This window comes from Pristiophorus japonicus, chromosome 3, assembly GCF_044704955.1.
Source record: "Pristiophorus japonicus isolate sPriJap1 chromosome 3, sPriJap1.hap1, whole genome shotgun sequence".
Taxonomy (NCBI): Eukaryota; Metazoa; Chordata; class Chondrichthyes; family Pristiophoridae; genus Pristiophorus; species Pristiophorus japonicus.
This window is the reverse complement of record NC_091979.1, coordinates 167,989,169-168,013,002: the sequence shown is the minus strand read 5'-3', so window position 1 is coordinate 168,013,002 and position 23,834 is coordinate 167,989,169. Positions and strand designations below refer to the sequence as shown.

The window sequence follows — 23,834 nt, the reverse complement described above, 5'->3', positions numbered from 1 at the left end:
CCCTCTGGGGAGCTGGCACCTGTGGTACCCTTTTCCCCTGCCCCGGCTGCAGGCCACTCGTGCCCGGTGTTTCACCACGTGCTGATCCCGCCTTTATGCTATGCTCTAAATCACGTGGAATTTTAGTATTTGAGCTGATGTCTGAGAGTGTGACGGTGCTGTGTCTTCATCATCAGTGCCTTGATGTTTTTTTCTTTCGTGCTCTTCCACCAGAGCCTGGACAGGTGACAGTTCTTAGCTATCTGAAAGGAAAAAGGCGCAAAGGTAAGGTTGTAGTGAGGGGAGGGTGGTAAAGCAAAAGGTGCATGCCTATACCATGTGTAGCTTATAAATCAGAAGAGATTCTGGGTTGAGCCACCTTATCCCGCAAGAGAAAGGCAGGGCTGTCAGTGAGTGTGGTGCAATGTGTTTGGATGAAATGCCTGCCTGAACATAGAAACATAGAAAATAGGTGCAGGAGTAGGCCATTTGGCCCTTCGAGCCTGCACCACCATTTAATAAGATCATGGCTGATCATTCCCTTAGTACCCCTTTCCTGCTTTCTCTCCATACCCCTTGATCCCCTTAGCCGTAAGGGTCATATCTAACTCCCTCTTGAATATATCCAATGAACTGGCATCAACAACTCTCTGCAGCAGGGAATTCCACAGGTTAACAACTCTCTGAGTGAAGAAGTTTCTCCTCATCTCAGTCCTAAATGACCTACTCCTTATCCTAAGACTGTGTCCCCTGGTTCTGGACTTCCCCAACATCGGGAACAATCTACCCGCATCTAACCTGTCCTGTCCCGTCAGAATCTTGTATGTTTCTATGAGATCCCCTCTCATCCTTCTAAACTCCAATGTATAAAGGCCCAGTTGATCCAGTCTCTCCTCATATGTCAGTCCAGCCATCCCGGGAATCAGTCTGGTGAACCTTCGCTGCACTCCCTCAATAGCAAGAATGTCCTTCCTCAGATTAGGAGACCAAAACTGAACACAATACTCCAGGTGTGGCCTCACCAAGGCCCTGTACAACTGTAGCCAGACCTCCCTGTTCCTATACTCAAATCCTCTAGCTATGAAGGCCAACATACCATTTGCTTTCTTCACCGCCTGCTGTACCTGCATGCCAACTTTCAATGACCGATGAACCATGACACCCAGGTTTTGTCGCACCTCCCCTTTTCCTAATCTGCCACTATTCAGATAATATAATATTCTGTCTTCGTGTTTTTGCACCCAAAGTGGATAACCTCACATTTATCCACATTATACTGCATCTGCCATGCATTTACCCACTCACCTAACCTATCCAAGTCACCCTGCAGCCTCTTAGCGTACACCTCACAGCACCACCCAGTTTAGTGTCATCTGTAAACTTGGAGATATTACACTCAATTCCTTCATCCAAATCATTGATGTATATTGTAAAGAGTTGGGGTCCCAGCACTGAGCCCTGCAGCACTCCACTAGTCACTGCCTGCCATTCTGAAAAGGACCCGTTTATCCTGACTCTCTGCTTCCTGTCTAGCAACCAGTTCTCTAACCACGTCAGTATATTACCCCCCAATGCCATGTGCTTTGATTTTGCACATCAATCTCTTGTGTGGGACCTTGTCAAAAGCCTTTTGAAAGTCCAATTGCACCACATCCACTGGTTCTCCCTTGTCCACTCTACTAGTTACATCCTCAAAAAAAAGCTATTAGTATCTGAAAGCTGTGAGATGTGGGTGTGAAGCTTGCAGCAGTGGTAAGTGTATGAAGGTTAGGTGAAGCTATAAATGTAAGCTGTGAGTCATATTTGGTGGAGTGATGGGGATGTGGTGCATTGAGCAGTGTTTGAGGCAAGTGGTGACCATGGTGGGATATGGCATTTGAAGATGAATTCACTGACCTTGACCATTCATGTGAGGTCATTAAACTTCTTCCTGCACTGCGTCCAGGTCCTTAACCCTTTGGGCTATAATGCTAGCATTCACCACAGCGGCTATCTGTTCCCATTGGATTTTATGCATTTGCCTGGAGGGCCTCCTAGCTCCCTGTGGAAACAGGATCAGTCTCCTCGAGTTGACCTGCTACACCAAGGCCTCCAGTGCTTCATCAGAGAACCATGGCGCACACTTTCTCCCCTGTTGTGACATAACTGGTGTTTTCTCCTCCTCTCACTCTCTTCCCCAGCTAGTGAATGAGCTGCTGCGGGTAGAATGCACGTCTCCTTTAAGAGGTGCAGAATGCCTTTACGAAGTGCAGGCTAGCTTTAATTGGTGCTAGCCTCGCACAAATTTGAGCCCCCTGCAAAGCATTCAGCCACTCCACAGTGCATTCAGCACTGGGCTGAATGCCAAAATCATGCTAACCAGCAGGCTGTACAAAGTTAGCATCTGCCTGCATTCTTTTGAGCGGGCACGATGTGATCGCGCATCGCGAACCCCCGCCTGTTTTTGGGGGCAAACAAGTTTTTAGCCAAATATCATTTCTCATGGCTGCAGAAAGTAAACACAAATGTATAAGACCAACATATATAAATTTACTTAACTAAAAATCCAGATGAATATTCCAAAATTATAAACATATAGAAATGTATTAATTTCAGCATTATCCATTGCTATCCAGTTTGCTTTATGTGTAATTCTCCCCTCTAGAACTTGGCTGTAATACCGTTCTTTTTTAATTCCTCAATGTCCTGGGCCATTGTCGTTCCTGTATTTACCTCAAGAGCAATTTATGATAAACAGATTACTGGTAAGTAAGCGATGAAGACCCAAAGATACATTTTTAATATTGTTTGCATGGTTATGCATCTTCTCTTCTAAGGGTTATTCATTTTTTCAATGTTTAGCAGAATGCACACGGTGACACCAAGACTGAAATGGCTAAGTTTGAAAGTTGGGCTCACAAAATTATATCTGTTCTCAGTGGGCATAAATTAAAAGTAACTTCATCTTCGCCTTCAAAATAAGGAATTGATAATGTTGATCTAAACAAGTCGCTTAATTCAGACTTCCCTGACAAAGTGCAAACCCACAAGTTTGGAGCCAGAAATGATTTGAAAGAAATGAATGAAATGATCATTATTACATAGCATTTGCAGCAAAGAAACAGGCCATTCAGCCCAACAGGTCCATGCGGGTGTTTATACTCCACACGAACCTCCTCCCACCATTCTTCATCTAACCCCATCAACATATCCTTCTATTTATTTCTCCCTCATGTGGTTATCTAGCTTCCCCTTAAACGCATCTATGCTATTCACCTCCATCACTCCAGGCTCTGAGTAAAGCAGTTTCACCTGAATTCTCTATTATAATTATTAGTGACTATCTTATTTTATGACCACTAGTTCTGATCTCCCCTGCAAGTGGAAACATCTTCTCCAGGTCTAGTAAATCTTCATTTGCACCTTCTCCAGTGCCTCTATATCCTTTCTATAATATGGAAACCAGAACTGTTCACAGTACTCCTGTGTAAGGTTGCAAAATTCATGGGAACGCCGCCCCCCCAACCCAGTGTTTGGACTCATTGGAAAGGAAATTTAATTTGGAACTATCAACCAGAAAGTTTGAGATCCTAAAGTGCACATGGAAGAAACTACGAGTTTTTATCGAATTTGGGATTTTACAAGGCAGCTTGGGTCCGTGTGGGAAGGGCTGAAAACTAAAGGATAACTAACCTTCAAAAGAAACCAGTTTTGAGTATTGAAACTGTCTGGGGTATTGAAGCTAAAACAAATCATCTAGGAAATTGTGTAAACTTGAAAACCCTCAGGCACAAGCAGATTTACAAGGGTTTCGTATAATGCTGGACTCGCCTCCAATAAGAAGATCGCTCTCTTACGTTCCAATACAGCCCGGTTCTGGACTTCATTGTCTTGAAGTTCGATTATGTTAATTGCAGTAAAATACATTTCTAGCCAATCCACATACGCTTTAAAACGTTCCCGGTCGTGTCTATATTCACCCAAATATCCCAATACACCTGCCATTTTAATCTCTAGCTGTTCGCACCATGTGCTGTATTTTACCGCGGATTTTGTAGCTTTTTTCCAAAGACAGAAACTTCCAAAGTCTCTCTGTCGGCTGACTGAATCCTTCATCAACAAAAATTAAGCTTTAAATCATCCGAAAAATCCTATCTTCCGTCGCCAAATGTGATGTATTCACAGAGCACAGCACACACAGCTTCCTAACATGGCAGGCAGCTCTCTCGGAAGTCTCCGGAAATCTGCCTGTTTCTGTTTATTATTAACTCTGCACTTGCAGTACACAATACGTCCACATCCACAGTGAGGAGCAAAAAACATTACAAGCTTACAGACATTATACTGGTCAGGGAGGTGTTCTCCCGATAGGGACTACTCCACTACTTGGAATCTGACCAAGGGAGTCATTTCACCAATCAGGTGATGCAGGAGATCCTTAAGGTGCTCGGCATCAAGGGGAAATGGCATGTCGCCCACAACCCGCAGTCATCCGTGCCTGTGGAGCACTTAAACTGCTCTATAAATGAAAGGTTACGTAAGGAGACTTGGTCTCACCCAAGGGGTGACTAGACGTCCTACCACTGGTCCTCATGGGGATCCGGGCCAGCCAGTCAAAGAACACGGGGTACTCCCTGTACAAGCTCATGACCGGCAGAGCCATGCGAACCCCCACCCATGTATTAGCCCCGGTACTCACCGAAGGTCAGGTTAGGGAAGCGAACCGTGACAGCTTTGTCAGGAATCTGTTTGAACACCTTAAACAGATTCACTGGCAGGCTGCTAACAACATGGGAAAACAGCATCGGAGCAACTGACTGCTGCTAGAACCCCGGAAACACCACGAATGGGAGGTAGGGGACCAGGTCATGGTATGGAACTACGCTCAAGTAAGGGTTTTTGAGGCACTGCACATGGGACCGTACCACATTGTCGACAAGGCAAGCCCCATGGTCTATGCCATGAAAATGCCCCGGCGTACAACGTGGTTCCACATAAACCAGTGCAAACTTTTCAACCCTGGGATAGCAGTTAAGTGTAAGGGACAGCCAGAAACAGTGAACCGTACCAAAGGCAGAGATCCTCAGCCAGCAGTCCCCGACTGTGGAGATCCCACAGGGGACATGGCAGAGCCACAGACCACACCTAGAGGGGCGGTGGACTGTGTTACTGGAGGGGCTATCTCCCCAATCATTTGGGACTCGGACGCACCCCCCAATAGTCAGAACCCTGAGGACTCTCCACGGCCTAAGACACCGTGGTCACCAGTGCCCCAATTTAAGTGGTTCAGCCCCGGGAGAGGGACCAGCTTCAAAGGGGTACCTAGGATCAGGGACCAGCCTGCGAGCAGGAACCCCCAGCCGGTAGTCTTGGGCGACGAGGGACCCCCGGAAGAGATAGTGGTGGACCAGCCATCAATTGGGAGTCCCTAACCCACAGTCCTCGACTATGTAGAATCATCAGGTGACGAAATGAACCATGCAGCCACCCTGAAAGGGGCGGTGTGCTGCAGCACCGGAGGGGACGTTCCCCCAATAATGTGGGACTCAGACCCACCTCCGGTCAGGACACTCCGGGTCCTGCAGTACAGGCCGACTTACTACCGGCAACACTGGAAACCCAGAGGCCCAAGAAGAAAGGATAAGAACAGGGATTAACCTGGCCATCCGGAGACGGATGGCAGATGTACATAAACAGGATGACATGAGTTTATGTAGGTTTAGTAAGGATCTAGCGTAGTGTAGGATTATCTGTGTAATGATTTCAGGTCACCACAACCTAATAGTTATTGGGGAAAGGAGAAGACACCACCTTGTAGGCAGTAAAAGAGGCACTAGAAGAACGAGAAGAGTAAAATGGCTATGAGACAAAAGTTAAGAACAGTTCCGACAGGAACTGGATAATACAGCCAGTTGAATAAGACTTTATTCTGTTTCCAAGAAGAAATGAGCCCAAATTGGAACTTGATCACCTTTTGTCAAGCCGGAGAGCTTTTCTCAGGGCTGGACAATCTGTTTTATGTGTTACTACAGGAAGGAGAACGATATGGAAAGGGTTCTGTTCCTGCTCGCCCTGATAAGGATGAGCAGCGGCGGCCGAGGAGATGTGGAAGAATCCCTCATTTATGGGTGCTCGGGAGAAAGAGCACCGATCGTAATCACCAGGGGTGGCACACCAGGTGTGGAAGAGCTCACCGTTTTTACCCACGAGAGAAGGTGGCCAGGGTGGCTGGGGTCTAATTCCACCTGCTACTCCAGCCAGGAAGGGTTTACCTATGGGGAGGCTTCCGTTCCATGCCCCAGGATACAGGTCGTTGCTGCGCGGGTCAGTGTTACGGAGGGAAAGCGTATGTTTGACTTGTAAAGGACAGATTCCCCTGGGTAGATGGTGGTGGCTCAGGAAGCTGAGCAGGGACACGGGAGACCAGGAATCTGACTGGGAAAGACTCGGTAACGATACATACCGTACCATCACGGGGACGGCTAAAGGTCTGTTGCAACAAGTGGTGGGAGTCTGAGCAGGGAATTTACGTCTGGATGTGAGTCAGAGAAGATCTGTCCCACAGGCACATCAATTGCCTTCGCCAGGCAATGGCAAGATGACGGGGAAGGGATGGGTTGGGACTCCAGTCTACACGCGTGTGCGGTCCCACACTCCCCACTCCCAATTAACGCCACCGAACTTAGAGCACGCATTGAGAAACCCCTGCCCACGACCCCACCAATGCGAACAATAATAGAAAGGTGTCCTACCACCACCAAGGGACCAGGGAACAGATTAGTGTTGGTACTGACCGAAAAGGTGTTATACCAGGGGGTACACTATGCAGTATTAGGTACGTTTAAAAAGCCGAGTGTATTAAACACATTCCAAGATTGGAGAGTTTTAAACCCCTTTTATCAACCAGTTGAAATGAGGTGAAGCTCCCCTCAGCACATCATCACACCACAGGTGAGTTGCCTCAGATTGTTCTGACTGGTTCTGGTCACCGAGATGCAGAGGAAACACTGCAGCCCTGCCGACAGCTCAGACAAGAGCCACGAGGCTCATCAGAGGACGGAATTAGGTGGGAAAGACTGGAGAAACTTGGGCTCTTCAGCCTGGAGAGGAGCTGACTTAAGCCGTGATCTTATCAAAGTTTACAAGATAGCTCCCACAGTAGTTTACATTAATAGAAGTTTACACATTAGATAGAAGTTTACAGTAGTGTCTTTGTCCAGGCCAACATCCCCAGCATTGAAGCACTGACCACACTTGATCAGCACCGCTGGGCAGTCCACATTGTCCGCATGCCAAACAGAAACAAAATGGACTGTTTGATGATCTACCATAGTCAGCGCCAGTGACTAGGTTCAGCAAACTCCTGTGATCTAGCTTATGGTAGGAACCTTTAGCCAGTGCCTCCCTGTGACAACAGACATGGGGAATAAGGAGAGTTACTTGCCTCTGCCCTACCCTGAGTCTGAATTCACCAACACCACAAGCAATTGTGTCTTTAGTACATGCTTCATAGAATGTACTATATACTATGTATTTCTTGTGCGTGGGAGAAATGTTTGTCATTTTGTCCATATAAGATAATGTACATTAGAACTTCAGTTACAGACACTATGCGACCAATATGTGTCTGTAACTCAATGGCAATGAGCACAGAAATTATTTCTATAAAGCAAGCTTTTAAACACCGTAAAACTCCAAACTTATCAAAGAGGCAAAACAGAGTAGCCAGCTCTAGGATAACCTGTACTGTTGTGCATTATTTACTAAAAGTTCATTTGCATTCTGCTGATTTGAGCTGTATTGTTACATCAAACTGAGAGTAGTCAGCATATAAATTGCTGGAAGTGGATCTTGGCAAGTTTTCTTAACCCTGAATGTATAGAGAACTAGCTCTTGTGCTAAAAGGCATGGAGATTACACAGATATCACACACCTATTAACAGGAGGCTGACCATCCAGGAACTCACCTTTTACCCGATCTGTACAATGCGGCACATGCGGCAGAGCCTGGTCTCCAGTCGTCTTGGATCCCCTTGCCACTGGATCAAGACCTTGTTCCATCAAGCCCGTGTGGTGGCTGGTGTACAACGACCACCGCACATTAAAAAAATTCACGCATAGGCATCTTCCGCCATTTAAAATGAGTTCATCAGTCGCCTGAGTACTCATTTTTAGTGTGGAAGCAAGTCATCCTTGACCCCGAAGGTCGGCCTATGATATTGACGATACAGTAGCTTCAGTTATTTTAAACCTTATCGAGGTGCACTTACCTGCATGGTGCCCGAAGGAAACAGAGCTGCTATATCAAGCCCTACTTAGAGAAATGTTCAAGAAATTTTACGAGTTAGACTTTGTGAATGTAGACGAAGCAGATTTATACACCCTGCACGTTAGGGACACCATGGGCACGGGGAGATCGAGAAGGGGAACCTTGCATGATATTTTTACTGCATATAATACAGGATTCTCTGTGATAAATAGCCTGGACAATATAGAACTGCAAACACAGATAAATGGTCCAAAGAACCAACTGAGAAAGATCCTGAAAGAGGAAAACACAATAGTAGGCTCAGAGCTACACGAGGACCAGGCTATGACGATCCATTTAAAGGAGATTGTGGCTGAGCTGGAAAAACATGCACAGATAGTGAATGCACTCATATGGGAGGATAGGAATGCTTCAGACCAGGCTGCACAGAATGAGATGTGTGTGCTGTATCGGCATTGGTTGTAGGGCGAGGGCCGCAACAACCTGGAGGATTTAAAACAAGGTTTAGTCCCCTCCTGGATCAGTAACAAGCACCTCGCAGCCCTCCACCCATACAGCAATTCACTAAGCCCATGCCAGCTCCTCCTAGCTTCTGAATCCTACCCTGTCCCAATAGATTGCGGGCGTTCTAATCACACCATCATGGGGTTAGTACTAAGGATGCCGGTCATGGGTGGGACATCCCGACCCGCACCAGTATACAGGGTGGTGAACATTGGAGTTATTCAAGGAGGTGCACACGTTCGTTTCACAGCGGTCCCACCATATATCATAAAGTGGAAGCACGCTATAACGGGTACTGACCTCTCCGGGTGTCGGAGCCGGGGTGCACACATAATACTGTATCCCCAGCACTTGAACACCTATTCTAAACCAGTGTGGGTTTAAAGCTGCTGGTGTACAGCCTATTAACTGTACCATGGAGGCAATGGCACAAGACCATGTTCCCCCACAGGTAACATACATAGGGGCTGGGACATATTGTGTCACCACCAGTGCCCCCCACTACCAGCATGGACAGCATTTCTGGTGTCCGGTGAGTGACAGCAGTTTTTGCTTTAAACCCGAGGCAGAAGTTTAAGTGGCCCAGGAACGGATTGTCCCCATTCCTCAACCCTCCACTGTTCACCTCACTGTGAGAGAAAACATCACCAACCTGCAAGATTATGTTGTACATTTTGGCTATGAAATTCCCCCTCTACCCGAACATCTTACCGCTCTGCTAGAAGCTGTAGTAATCTCACAGAAACATTTCTACACTCTAGAACAGAAAACAATTGAGATAGAGAGAAAGATTCTAGTGATCACAATTCCACCTTGCTGGGACATTTTCAAGAATATAGAAGTTCCTGCCGGGACCAGAATAGCTTCCCATGTTTTGGTTGTCTGTCAACTCGTGATTATTCTTTACTTGTGGTGTATCACTTGCAGAGTGAAACACAGAGGCCATCAGGTCAGGCACCAAAGGGTGCTGTACATTCCCTGGCCAAACTTGGGGATCGCACAGGGAGGGATAACATCATATTACTATGTTTGATTTGTTTTAATTTTCACCTGCTGTAAAAATGCAGAGATCGAGTGTTGTAAGAATGTTACTTACAAATGTGTTTGACTATGTACCTTTATTTTCTGTAAAAACGGGTAATGGAGGGGCGTTGGACCCCCTCTATGCTGTAAATTGAAATGACTGTATCCACCTGTAAACTGCATTACATTTCAAAGGGGGATGCACGTTTAAGTTTAGCTAGGTTAATACAGGGAAAGGTTGACTCTCGGGAAAACAAGAATTTTGCTCACCTATCATGACACTCTAGCATGTAGAGTGTCACAGGGGGGATTGTAAAGTTGAAAAATTCATGGGAAGCCCCCTCACCTCCCCCCCAACCCAGTGTTTAGACTCATTGGAAAGAACATTTAATTTGGAACTATCAACCAGAAAGTTTGAGATCCTAAAGTGCACATCGAAGAAAGTACGAGTTTTAATTGAATTTTGGATTTTACAAGGCAGATTTGGTCCATGTGGGAAGGGCTGAAAACTAAAGGATAACTATCCTTCAAAAGAAACCAGTTTTGAGTATTGAAACTATCTGGGGTATTGAAGCTAAAACAAATCGTCTGGGGAATTGTGTAAACTCGAAAACCCTTCTCCCCAGGAGACATTACCATAGCAATAATCAACTCAGAGATAGCCAGCCATCACGCTAAGCAAGAAACCAATCCAACATATACATAATGACAATGGCACATCTAGCCCACATGGAAAACCCAGGCCTAGGCAAACATTGCAAATACCAAAGCTAACTTTTTTCCATCAAGAAACAAATTTAAAAGATCCACACATCCGAGACAGAATAACATTAAGGGGCCCGCCAAAATATGACAAAGAGATATCAAGTCCGCCAAAAATTAAACAAAGAATCAGGGCTGATTTGATCAGCTCCCGAAGTATAACTGGGGCCCTGTTTTAAAGAATGTATGGCAATGCATCAGAGGGAGAAAGGAGAGAGACCACCACAGCAGTTTTAACAAGCCTCTCCAGCCTCGACGACACTCATGGGGCCACACTGCCCTGCTATCGAAGAAGAAGAAAGAACATCCCCACGGCAGAGAAAACTCCGGACATCGCCATCGCGGCAGCACCAACCACAGTCAACGTGGTACCATCGAAAACACCGCGATCAACCAACTCCGAAACAAAACTCCTCAAAGAAGAAACCGAAGATTCAAAAGTTTCCACTCTACAATCTAGTCCTGACTAACAACAGGTGAAGCGTTATCTAAAGAGACTTTTGAAACCTATTTCTAACAAAATAAAGTGTGTACTCACCCCATAAGTCCAATATGCGCCCTACCGCATCAGCGGACACCATCCAACTGAAGACAAAACAGTGAGAAGTCCTCTACGATGTTCGGGGTACGGCAAGCAGAACCTACAGATTCCGGCGAACCCCAAAATCGCGAACCACCGCCAACTGACAATAAAGGATTGGTGAGCATAGTCCCTGTTTGCCCTGGAGTTTAGAGTTAGTCAGAGTTAGGCATTGGGAGGTGGGAGCTGCATTATTGTCTGTAACCCCTTTTAATGTGTGATACAGTGTTCTTTATTTGAATAATTACAAGTTTGACATTGTATTTTCTTGTCCTTAATAAAATCAAAGTTCTTTGCACCAAACCAGTTGTCTCTTGCACTTTGTCACATCTCCCCAAATAAATCCAGAGTCTAGAACCCAGGGAGTGGGAGCGATTCAAACCGCTTAGAAGGTCAGAGGTGAACTTGATCACACACACCATCCCCTGCACCTGGTGTGGACTAGCCACGGTGTTTTACAAGTTTAACATAACTTCTCTGCTTTTCAATTCTATTGAATTTTATCTTTGAACTAATTTGTTAACTCACAATATTTTTGGTGGATGGTGAAGTATTTTACAGAAGATTAAAAATCCTTCAGAAGTATTAACACTGGTAAGGCAGTAATTATAATTAAAGTACAAAACCCAATTTGTGTACCTTCTTCATTAATGACTTGTGGCTCTCCAGCAATTACTGTTTGTTCAATAACGACTGTTGACTCTCCCGTAGTTACTGTTGGAGCAGTCAGTGTTGACAACGGTGTCATCACCCGTTCCTGTACATGTAGCAGATTATGGAATTCCTTTACACTGAAGACCAAATTGGGGTCGGTTGCAATTTCTTGCAGCTGTGCTGGATCTGCATTCCTGACTCCGACAGCAAAGGTTACTATGGCAGCTCGCTTTAGTATATCTGCATATGGTTTAACAGCATCCACTGATCTCCCGCCAGTGAACACCACCAGAAACTGGGGAACTCCGTGCTTTTTTCTGCTTCCTGCATTACTGGTAAAGTGGTTCCTAAAGACAAAGTCCAGTGCTGCACCAGTGTTGAGTGTTGTGCCACCTTTCAGTTTGAGTCCTTTGACATGACTCAGAATTTCAGCTTTTGTTGAGTAGGTATTAAGATAGAACTCAGTTTTTATATTGTGACTGAACTGTGCCAGACCCACTCGCACTCTGTCACTTCCAATGTCCAGGTTCTCGATGATATTTCTGATGAAATCATGGACGAGGAGTAAATTTGTGTTCCCAACATTGTCTGATCCATCGATAAGGAACACAATGTCTCTCTTGTTCACTTCCTCAGGTAAAACTGCAAAAGATCATATAAAATCGGTAGTTATTTTTATACAACCAGGGAAATCTCTGTTCCACATCATGTGCCATTAATGCAAACGTGGAAAATTAGGCAGGATCACAAAAATAATCCACAACTGTGGAAAAATTGACAATGATTTTCCATGTGTCTGTATCACTTACATCAAATCACATTAAAAAAAACTGTTTGAAGTAAATCGACAAAGTTAGGTCCACAGTAGTTAATCAAGGACCAAGAAAAGGCAGATTATGTCAAAAATGTTCTTAATTTCAAAAAGAACAGTTTCCTCATTCTTCCGAAATAGTGAACATTGGCATCTAACACTTGCAGTTCATTGCACAGCCACTGACTCACTTAACTTCAATTTGAAAAGTAACCCCGCTCAGATCAGCTCATTACTGTATTCTCTACAAGGTGGGGGAGGTTAGTGCTTTCTCATTTCAGGTACTCTGTTAGCCTTACACATTTCTGGGTCAGACAGTAACCCCTATTCACCATTGTAACAGTTCCAGTTGTCACAAAAGCCATCTTTGTGGCTTCTGAGTAGGATAGCAATTTCAGTGAATTTATTTAACTTAAGATCCTACCAATCAGCAAAGATTAGATTTTTATCCCATCTGCCTAGATTAAAATTTGAACCCAGAGCAATGATAAGCAAAGAGATTACCCAATGTGTCACCAAGTCTCCCAAAACTTAAAGAATTTGTATTGGGATGCAAGTGAGCAAATCAAAGATTTCTGTAGACAAATATATGTTCCAACAACCCTGGCTCATGGGATCATGTTTGGATTCTCGGCTTGGTTGGGCCTCACTTTGTGCCCCGGAGGGGCGGTAAATGGCGTTTCTAGGCGTAACTCTGGACATCCAGCTTTTACCGCCCGGTCGACAAATTTGGCTCATGGTTTGCAGCGGCGCAAAAACTTATCGTACCCACTCTCTAGTTTCACTGAGATCATAACGTCAATCGTTGTGCAATGCTCCGCTAGCAGCCCAGATGAAAAATTAGGCCCTAACGCCTCCCTTAACGCCTGCCCCAGGAAACGTTTGAAAAACCAGGCATTCCCAGGGAGCAGCAGGCGGTATTGGCAGTATATTTAAATGGAGGGCTGAGTCTCCTAAATTGAGGTCACATTGATAGCAATGGTTGTGTACATTACGGTGCGTGAAGCACCTGATTTGCAAACGGTACTTTTATCTGCCATTACAGTGCCCTTACAATTTCAGTGAGAGAATTTAATGGGGGTATTACTAGTTCGACAGCATATCATGCTCCATGCTATTGCCAGGCAGCGTCAAGATAGAAGAAGGACTCTTGGCCATGCCGGCCCGCAGATGAGGAGAGGCCAAAGATGTCTGGGGAGGAGGGCTTACCCACCCCCGCCCTCCCCCACCCATGGGTTTATAGGCACCAATACTCAAAATTCCAGCTCTCTGAGGAGCAGTGTGTGAGAAGGCTGCACTTCCAAAAGGAGGTGCTGACAGGGACATGCCATCTTCTATAGGCAGATCGATGCCTGGATCACTCTGGAGGCAGCCTTCAATACTCCCCTCAACAGGTATCTGAATTCATTGTGGTGTGCTGCATGTTGCACATGAGGGGCCAGGCATTGCCAGTGGGGATTGCATGTCCACCTAGGGAGGAGGGGGATGACGAAGAGGAGCCTGGTGAGGCCCCCATTAGATAGCCACACCATCCATGGGGGAGGCAGCGTGGAGATGCAGCCGGACCAAGAGTGGCACGTCGCCAGCTTATAATGGACCGGTTCTCCGAAATGGAGGAAACTGAGGGATGGAGCTAATACTGGACACACTGGGGCAGGAATTCAGAAAGCTGTCACACCTACGAGTTTTTAGCTGGTACTTACCGCTGGAACTCTTGGTCCGGTGAGCCGACCCATTTTCAGGACTTTGAATTTTTTTCAAAGTCCTGCAGGAAATGGATCATAATGGGGGCGAGCCTTAGACCCAAAGCCAGGCTGACTGGCTGAAAATGGGTCGGAAGGCCTGCCCGCCACTGTCAATCAGTGTGGTGATGTCACCGCACATGTGCATCACCACGCTCTCTCTGCTACATTAAAGGGGAGAGACTCTGGCTATTTTTGAACTTTGGCCACTGGGCCACCAAGGGTTTCGGTCAGTATTTCACCGGCAGATCAGCAAGTCGGCCGGAAAAAATTATTGAACTGTGGCCGAGGCAGTGGGTCCACCCCTTTAAGGGCCGTCAGGCCTGCAGTCACTCTGCAGAGGTGCACCAACAGGGAAACCTGTCTGGAGCACCGCGCGGCGGGGGATCCATGGAGTGAGGTGAAAATTGCTAGGTAAGTATTTTTATTGTGGTTTTATTAATTTTACTGTCGATGATACCATTTGGGCGATATGGGGTCCAGGCTGAAAAATCCCCCACCTGAATTTAGGTCGGGTCAGCCTGTTGACCCCAAAGCGTTAGCTATTCGATTTTTCGGCATGGCCGCCGCAAACGGGCACTAATGGGAGACCCTGAATTTCGGCCCCATGAAGGCACATCTCGGTGAACGTTGGAATGATACACAAGACACCAATGGCAAAGAATGAATCATAAATTTTACTGCAACAAAGTAACAAAAACTCCCCCCAGCAAAATAAAACCATACAATATACAAGGTTATGTTGCAGGACACTGAGCAGCAATGAATCTCCTTAAATCAACAAAACCGTTTTAATACTGTGATTTTTGGTCGGAGCGCAAAAACTTCATTGTTTAATGCCTGATTTTGTGTCCCCGATCATGGAATCTCATTTTTTGCCGAATTTTGCAGATGAGGGTGCAAACTTTTTGCAGGTGGTATCAGTACTGCCCCGCCGCCATTACCGCCCCAAAATCTCAAAAGCCGAAAATCCAGCCTGATATCGATGTCTCTACTGTTAACATTAGCTGCCTTGAAATAATACATAATGAATGGTTTTCAGACTGGAGAGCTGTTAACAGTGGTGTCCCCTTATGGTTACTTTTGGGACCATTGTGCGTCTCTCTGTCTCTATGAGGGTGATTTTAACCCTACTCACTTAGCCGAAACCTGGCGGGTGGACAGTTAAAATCGCCCTGCCTCTTACCTATCCGAAAGCTGCCATGATTGTAACATCTGCAATTTTAACCTGTTCTCCTGAGCAGGCAGCAAGGACACTCGCCCAGAGCCAACAGGGTCCTTCTTTACATATGTATGTTGCGACCCGATGACATAATTGAGGCCCGACTGTAATTTTAACCCAGGCCTGAATGGGGACTCCACTCGGAGTTAAAATCGAGCCATATCTCCCTGCCTTTCTCATATTGACTTGGGAAAAGGGTGCACAATATCAAAATTTGCAGCTGACTCAAGAATAGGGAATATATGAAGAGGACTGTACGTAACTTGACATTTGGCAGATATATGGAGAAATATGAGGTGGTGCATTTTGGAAGGATGAATGTAAAGTTTTACCACTTAAAGAGGATCAGAGAGACTTAGGCCTAGAAATTCGGTGCTTTTGCTCCTCCCATTAGTGTCCCCAGTAACAGGGCACAAATACATTAGCGCCCGGGCGCGGCGCTAACAACTCCTGCCATATTTGTTTTTGATGTGCTCCTTTGTTTTCTTTGCAGGGTCCTGCATGCAATCGCACGGGGCCCCCTGCTCTCTTGCTGGTCCAGGTAGATGATTCTTTAATTGCAGAGCCTGCAGCGATGACCCTTCCCTTTAGGGGAGGGAAGGGCCCTTAGTTAGTGGCAGTGCTGCACGGTCCAGTATGCAGCACTGGGACCAATGATAGACCAAAAGATAGTTCAGGTACAAACTATTCATATACCTTTAAATGGAAAAAGTTGACCATCCTAAGCTAATGCACCCTGGATGACAAAGGAAATAAAAGTTAAAATAAAACAGAAAATGTGGCTTATGACAAATGTCAGTATTTAATAACCAGGAAGATTATGGAAAGTACAGGACAGAATTGAAAAAGTTAATATGGGAGACAAAGAGAGGTTACAAAAAGAGATTAGCAGGCAACATTAAGTTGAATCCTAAAACATTTTATGAACATATAAGCCTTGCAATTCGGTTGCGTAGTGATCATTGTTTGGTATTATGCGGGACCAAAATGGCGTCCGAGCAGCACCCACACAGTTCTGGTGCAGGCCATGCCAGAAGCCATCTTAGTGAGGGCAGTAGGGTGGCCGTTAGAAGCTTGCATTAGAAGTATGGTAAGTCGGCAGATCGTGACGTCAATCAATATACAACGCTGATTTGACGACAGTGCTGCCATTCACGTTGTCATCGTTGGAGCTAACACCCTCTCTTAAACTCACACAGCTGAACAAGCATTCAGCAGCAGGAAGGACTCCTCACCAGCAATACTTAAAGAGATTATCATCTACTTTCAGGTATCTTGCCTTTTGATTTCTACTGCCTCTGTGGAAGTTTGTGGAAGTGTTTGGAGCTTTCTAGAGTTATTTAAAGTTGGTGAGGCGACAGGGAGTGGTGCTGCAGTGGAGATGGCCTTGCTTCTGACTTCAAGGGTTCTGGTCAGACCACTTGATCCCAGTCATGGGTGCTGTAGTTGTCATCTCCCCCGGACTACAGCATGACAAGGAGATGGAGCAGAGGCAGCAAAGATGAGGACAAGCTGCTGGCAGAGGGAGGAGGAGGAGGGCTCTCAGCTGGAGCCCTATCCATTCAGGGGTATTTGCCATTTCGTAAAGATAGGCAGAAAGACAAAGGAGGTGGGGTAGCTCTGTTACTAAAGGGTGAGATCAGTGCAGTAGTGAGAAATGATCTTGGTTCAGAAGATCAAGATGTAGAATCAGTTTCAGAGGAGATAAAAAATAATAAGGGAAAGAAGTCACTGGTGGGAGTGATCTACAGGCCCCTAGACAGTAGCCACACTGTAGGACAGAGTATAAATCAAGAAATAATGGAAGCTTGTAAGTAAGGTATGGCAATAATCATGGGCGATTTTAAGCTTCATATTGATTGCACAAATCAAATTTGCAACGGTAGCCATGAGGAAGAGTTCACAGAGTGTATTCTGGATGGTTTCTTGGAACAATACGTTGTGGAACCAACCAGAGAGCAGACTATTTTAGATTTGGTAATGTGTAACGAGTCTGGATTGATTAATGATCTCATAATAAAGGATCCTCTTGGGAAGAGTGATCATAGCATGGTAGAATTTCAAATTCAGTTTGAGGATGAGAAAGCTAGGTCTCAAACATGTGTCCTGAATAAAGGTATGAAGGCAGAGTTGGTTAAAGTGGACTGGGAAAATATATTAAAGGGTAAGACTGTAGAAATGCAGTGGCAAACATTTAAGGAGATCTTTCATAACTCTCAGCAAAGATATATTCCAGTGAGAAACAAAGGGCCCGAATTTGGTGGCCTTACCGCCCATTGCCGCCGAGTTTTTTCATCGGTCTCCCCTCGGTGACAGATTCTGTTAAGTCTGCTGCCGGCGGGAGGGAGGACCGCTGGGAACCGCCCACGGACGGCCGCTTGCACGCAAGTCACACAAGTGGCCTTCCGCCCACCGAGCTGGCAGATTCCTCCGGGTGAGAGCTGGCGGCAGCAAGGGGAAGGACCACTGTGTGAAGGCAGGTCTAACCCTGATGGTAAGTAAGAAGACCTGCAAAAAACGGTTAGTGAACTTCTTTTATTTTTTTTCCAGCAATTTATGTGGATGGGGTCCCCTGCAGGTTTTCCATTGTTTTTATTTCTTTAAAAAAAAAAATTATTTTAGCTGTTACCCCTCCCTGGGCCTTACTCAATCCTCGGTGGCACTTTGGCCAGGATCACATTTGCCACTGAGATTGGGAGCTCCCGCACGGAGGAATCTGCCTGCTCAGTGGGCAGGAGGTCACTTACGCGACTTGCGTGCTAGCGGCCGTCTGCGGGCGGTTCCCAGCGGTCCTCCCCTCCCACCGATGGCAGACCGAGTGGAATCTGTCACCGAGAGGAGACCGACGAAAAAATCCAGATTCACAGCATAAGCCGTTTTTTTCCCGCCGGGCACTACTGCCAGATCTTTTAGAGAAATCTCATGGCAAAGTACCACCAGGTCTCTTGGCAGTCCTCGGAGTTCCTTTGGGCAGCACTTAGGTGGGCCTTGGGTTTGACCAAGTTCAGACCCAAAGACTCTAAGAGAAGGATGAACCATCCCTGGCTAACTAAGAAAGTGAAGGATGATATCAAATTGAAACCAAAGTCATACAATGTTGCGAAGAACAGTGGAAGGCCAGAGAATTGGGAAATTTTTAGAAACCAGCAAAGGACAACTAAAAAAATGATAAAGACAGAGAAGATTGCATTTGAGAATAAATTAACAAGAAATATAAAAACAGACAGCAAGAGCTTCTACAGATATATAAAAAGGAAGTGAGTAGCTAAAGTAAATGTTGGTCCCTTAGAGGATGAGACTGGGGAATTAATAATGGGAAACAGGGAAATGGCAGAGACTTTGAACAAATATTTTGTATCGGTCTTCACGGTGGAAAACACTAAAAACATCCCAATAGTTGATAATCAAGGAGCAATTGGTGGTGGGAGGGGGGGGCTGGAATTAAAACAACCACTATCTCTAGAGATATAATACTAGGCAAACTCATGGGACTAAAGGTGGACATGTCTGCTGGATCTGATGGCCTGCATCCTAGGGTAATAAAAGAAGTGGCTGCAGAGATAGTGGATGCATTGGTTGTAATCTACCAAAATTCCCTGGATTCTGGAGAGGTCCCAGTGGACTGGAACAATGCAAATGTAATGCCCCTATTTAAGAAAGGAGGGAGACATAAAGCAGGAAACTATAGACTAGTTAGCCTAAAATCATTAAGGAAGTAGTAGCAGAACATTTAGAAAATTATAATGCAATCAAGCAGAGTCAGCATGGTTTTATGAAAGGGAAATCATGTTTGACAAATTTGCTGGAGTTCTTTGAGGATGTAACAAGCAGGGTGGATGAAGGCACACCAGTAGATGTTGTTTATTTGGATTTCCAGAAGGCATTCGATAAGGTGCCACAGAAAAGGTTACTGCACAAGATAAGAGCTTACGGGGTTGAAGGTAATATATTTGCATGGATAGATTAACATAAAACAGAGAGTCGGGATAAATGGGTAATTTTCAGGTTGGCCATCTGTAACTAGTGGGGTACCAAGGGATCAGTGCTGGGGCCTCAACTATTTACAATTTATATTAATGACTTGGATGAAGGGACCGAGTGTAACATAGCCAAATTTGCTGATGATACAAAGATAGGTGGGAAAGCAAATTGTGAGGAGCGTGGAAAGAATCTCGAAAGGGATATAGATAGGCTCAATGGGCCCAAGTTTCCATATGATTTGCGCCTGATTTTTAGGAGCAACTGGTGGAGAACGGACTATCTTAGAAATCGCAATTCTCCACATTTTTTTTTCTGCAGTTCTAGTCAGGTAGAACAGTTCTACTTTGGAACAGAATTTTTTCTTCAAAAGGGGGCGTGTCCGGCCACTGACGCCTGATTTCAAAGTTTCCACAGTGAAAACGTACTCCAAACTAAAGTAGAATGGAGCAAGTGAAGAATTTTGTAGAACTGAAAAAACCTGTTCTACACATTAAAAAATCAGGCACAGGTTACAAATTAAGCGTCCAGAACGAGGTGGGGGAGGAGGGGGGGGGGGGAAGGGAACTCATTAAATTCTACAATAAATCCTTATTTATACTTCTACAAATATTATACAAATAAATCCAACCTGAATAAACATTTATAAGCAAAGAAAAGATTAAATAAACCATCTTCCTACCTGTGTGAAAGTGCTTCAGGCACGGAGAATTCTGCAGTCAGCCTGAGGCGCACGTTCTTCCCGCGGGGGGGGGGGAGGCGCCTGTTATGCCCGCGGGGGGGGGAGAGGGGAGAGGAGGTGCCCGTTCTTTCCCGTGGGGGGGGGGGGGGCGCCCGTTCTGCCCGCGGGGGGGGGGGGGGAGGGGAGAGGAGGCGCCTGTTCTTTCCCGCGGAGGGGAGGGAGGGGAAGGAGACAGCGGTTTGTTGCCGCGGAGGGGAGGGAGGGGAAAGAGACAGCGGTTTGTTACCGTGGAGGGGAGGGAGGGGAAGGAGACAGTGAGAAGGCTGCAAGTGCTGATGTGCTGATGTGCTGATGGCAATGTGCTTTTATTAAAAAAATGTTCAAAAATTAAACAGCTACAAAGAACTACAAAAATGGCCGAGTGCCAATGTTTTTTTCACACTGAGCATGCGCGAACGCTCCAACGCGCACGCGCAGCGTTGCCGGCAGGAAAAAAACTAATTTAAATAGTACCCGCCCCCTCCCACTTACAAAATCGGCACGAGTGTAGGCTCCGCCCCCCCGGGCGCCGCGCCAAACAGACAATGAGCTGCAAAGCGCTTGAGAATAGCGCGTTTTTTTTCTGGCGCCGTTTTAGGTGCGAAAAACGGGTGCCCAGCTCGGGGGGGGCACCCGTTTTTTATCCTGTGGAAACTTGGGCCCAATGAGTGGGAAAAAAATTGGCAACTGAAAAATAATGTGGGAAAATGTGAGGTTATCCACTTTGGTACGAAAAATAAAAAAGCAAATTATTATTTAAATGAGGAGAGATTACAAAATGCTGCAGTACAAAGGGATCTGGGGGTTCTTGTATATGAAACACAAAATGTTAGCATGCAGGTACAGCAAGTAATCAGTAAGGCAAATGGAATGTTCGTCTTCATTGCAAGGGGAATGGAGTATAAAACCAGGGAAGTCCAGCACCAAATATACAGGGCATTGGTAAGACCACACCTGAAGTACTGCGTACAGTTTTGGTCTCCGTATTTAAGGAAGCATATACTTGCATTGGAGGCTGTTCAGAGAAGATTCACGAGGTTGATTCCTGAGTTGAAGAAAGATTGAGCAGATTGGGCCTATATGCATTGGAGTTTAGATGAATGAGAGGTGATCTTATTGAAACATAGAAGATTCTGAGGGGGCTTGACAGGATAGATGCAGAGAGGATGTTTCCCCTCATGGGGGAATCTAGAATGAGGGGGCATAGTTTCAGAATAATGGTCGCCCATTTAAGACAGAAATGAGGAGGAATTTCTTCTCTCAGAGGGTCGTGAATCTTTGGAATTCTCTACCTCAGAGAGCTGTGGAGGATGGGTCGTTGAATATATTTAAAGTGGAGATAGACAGATTTTTGAATGATAAGGGAGTCAAGGGCTATGGGGAATGGGCGGGGAAGTGGATTTGAGGCCAGGATCAGATCGGCCATGATTTTATTGAATGGCAGAGCAGGCTCGAGGGGCAAAATGGCCTATTCTTGCTCCTATTTCTTATGTTCTTATGTTGTTTTGAGAGCAATTCTCTTACCTCAGCCTTAGTTAGCAGCAGTTTGCGAGGCATCTGCGCTTTACGATGGAGGTGCTCACAGAACTCTGCCGCCTTTTGAACTAGACCTGCAGCATCACTCCAAGAAAAGGACAGCGCTGTCAGTGGCTGTGAAGGTGACCATGACCCTGAATTTCTTTGTGCCGTGCTCCTTCCAGGCTAGAGCAGGTGTCATCTGTAACATCTCCCAGTTCGCCATCTACTGCTGCATAAGAGAGGTGACAGATGCTCTTTATGCCAGGAGAGGGGAGTTCATTGCCTTTTCTGTGAACAGAGAGAAGCAAGCGGAGCTTGCATGCACTTTGACAGGATAGAGAACTTCCCAATGGCACAGGGCGCCATCGATTGCATGTACGTGGCTTTGTGGACACCGTATATAAATGCTGAGATGTACCACAACCGCAAAGGTTACCACTCGCTGAATGAGCAGTTGGTGTACGACCATGCTCAGCACATCATAATGGTGAATGCCCAGTATCCTGGAAGCAGTCATGATGCTTTTATTTTGCGCCAGTCCATTGTTCCCTCAGTCATTGAGCCACAAAGATAAACCAGTGGGTGGCTATTGGGTGACAAGGGCTATCCCTTGATCATCTGGACCATGACTCTGCTGCATAACCTAACCATACATGACCAGCATGAGTACAGTGAGAGCCATGCTACCACATGAAATGTCATAGAACAGACCTTTGGAAGTGTGTGTCCCAATTTGTCATGGTCTGCTGTATCATCCATAATCTGGCCATCATGAGGGCACAGCCCTTGCCACAGGGATGGGGCCACCAGCTCAAGAGCAGGAGGAGGAGGAAGAGAGGAAGGAGGAAGAAGAGGAGGAGGCAGAAGAGGGGGAAGCAGAAGAGGAGGAGGAGGAAGCAGAAGGAAGGAGGCAACCCAGACAGCCCACTTGTGGCCGAGATATCTGGGAGCAAATCATCCACCTTCGGTACGACTGAAAGCAACCTCAATTCTCCATTCAACATTTGTCCGACACTTTATCTTCCCTCTGTTACTGACCATCACAGCATCCTCTTGGCCACAATGCTGAAATAAAAGCCACCACAAAGCAAACATTCCATTCAAACTTTATCCATTTAACCTTCCATTATTACATCAAAAAATCAACTAATCACCCTTATGCAATCCCTTAGTGATTGTTGTGCATGTGCCTTTGTCTGTCCTAGTCCTCCTATGCAGTGCTACCCCAGTGGCTGCAGCATCACTGGTGGAAAGCTGCTGAATTTCACTAGGGGAGACTGCAGATAGAAAAATGACCTCGAGGAGCTCTGAGCCTAGTGGGCCCAGCTTCGGACTGCAACACCTCAGCATGGGCAGCAGCAGTCTGACCTGGCTGGCAAAAAGGCAGCAAAGGCACTGGTGGAGTGGCAGTGGTGGGAGGAAAAATAATGTCATCGTGAGAGAGGACAGCAGGGTCGTCCTCCACCGATCTATTGCGACTCCCCAAGGGCAGTGCCTCAGCAATTCTAGTAATCTGAAGGAGTAGAGACTGCTGGACTGGTGTGACATCTTGCAAGCCCCTTTCAACACCGGTAAACCCAGCCATGATGGCAGCAGTCTGTGCTTGCATGGCTTAAGTCTGAGCTTCCCTTGCAGCACTCAGATGTTGTGTGGCTTCTGGTGTGCTGTAATAGAAGCTGAGACTTTGGCCATCAGATGTGGCACGGTGGTTGGGTCCACAAATGCATAAATGGATCTGCCCAGCCCCTCCACACTGGAAAGAATGGTCTCTAACCTCTGCCCAAAGCCCTGTGCAAATCCTGGAGTTGGACTCCTCCATGTTCCTTGAAGTTGCATTCAGGCTTTCTGACAGGCCTGCCAATGCACCAAGCATTTCATTGTGCATACCCATCAATGTTCTTCTGTAGCTCACCCCATCAAGCTCTTCATCTGATTCCTGTGCAGCAGAACTCATGTGTGACCTCGCCCACCTGAGAGCTGGCACCTGAGTTACCCTTTGCCCTACTCTGGCTGCAGACCACTCGTGTACGGTGTCTCACATGAAATTGGGCTCCCTGCTGATCATTCAGCCACTCAACACTACTTGTACTAG

The 23,834-nt window shown here is 46.1% G+C and overlaps 1 protein-coding gene across 1 annotated transcript in view; it reads right to left on the bottom strand.

The window, feature by feature from the left end:
• Window positions 1-23,834, bottom strand: part of col6a3 (collagen, type VI, alpha 3) — a 227,734-nt gene that overhangs the window by 38,267 nt on the left and 165,633 nt on the right. Inside the window, exon 23 of the mRNA XM_070873789.1 lies at window positions 11,736-12,392. Within this exon, the coding sequence (XP_070729890.1) occupies window positions 11,736-12,392 (657 nt within the window). The remainder of the gene's footprint in view (window positions 1-11,735; window positions 12,393-23,834) is intronic.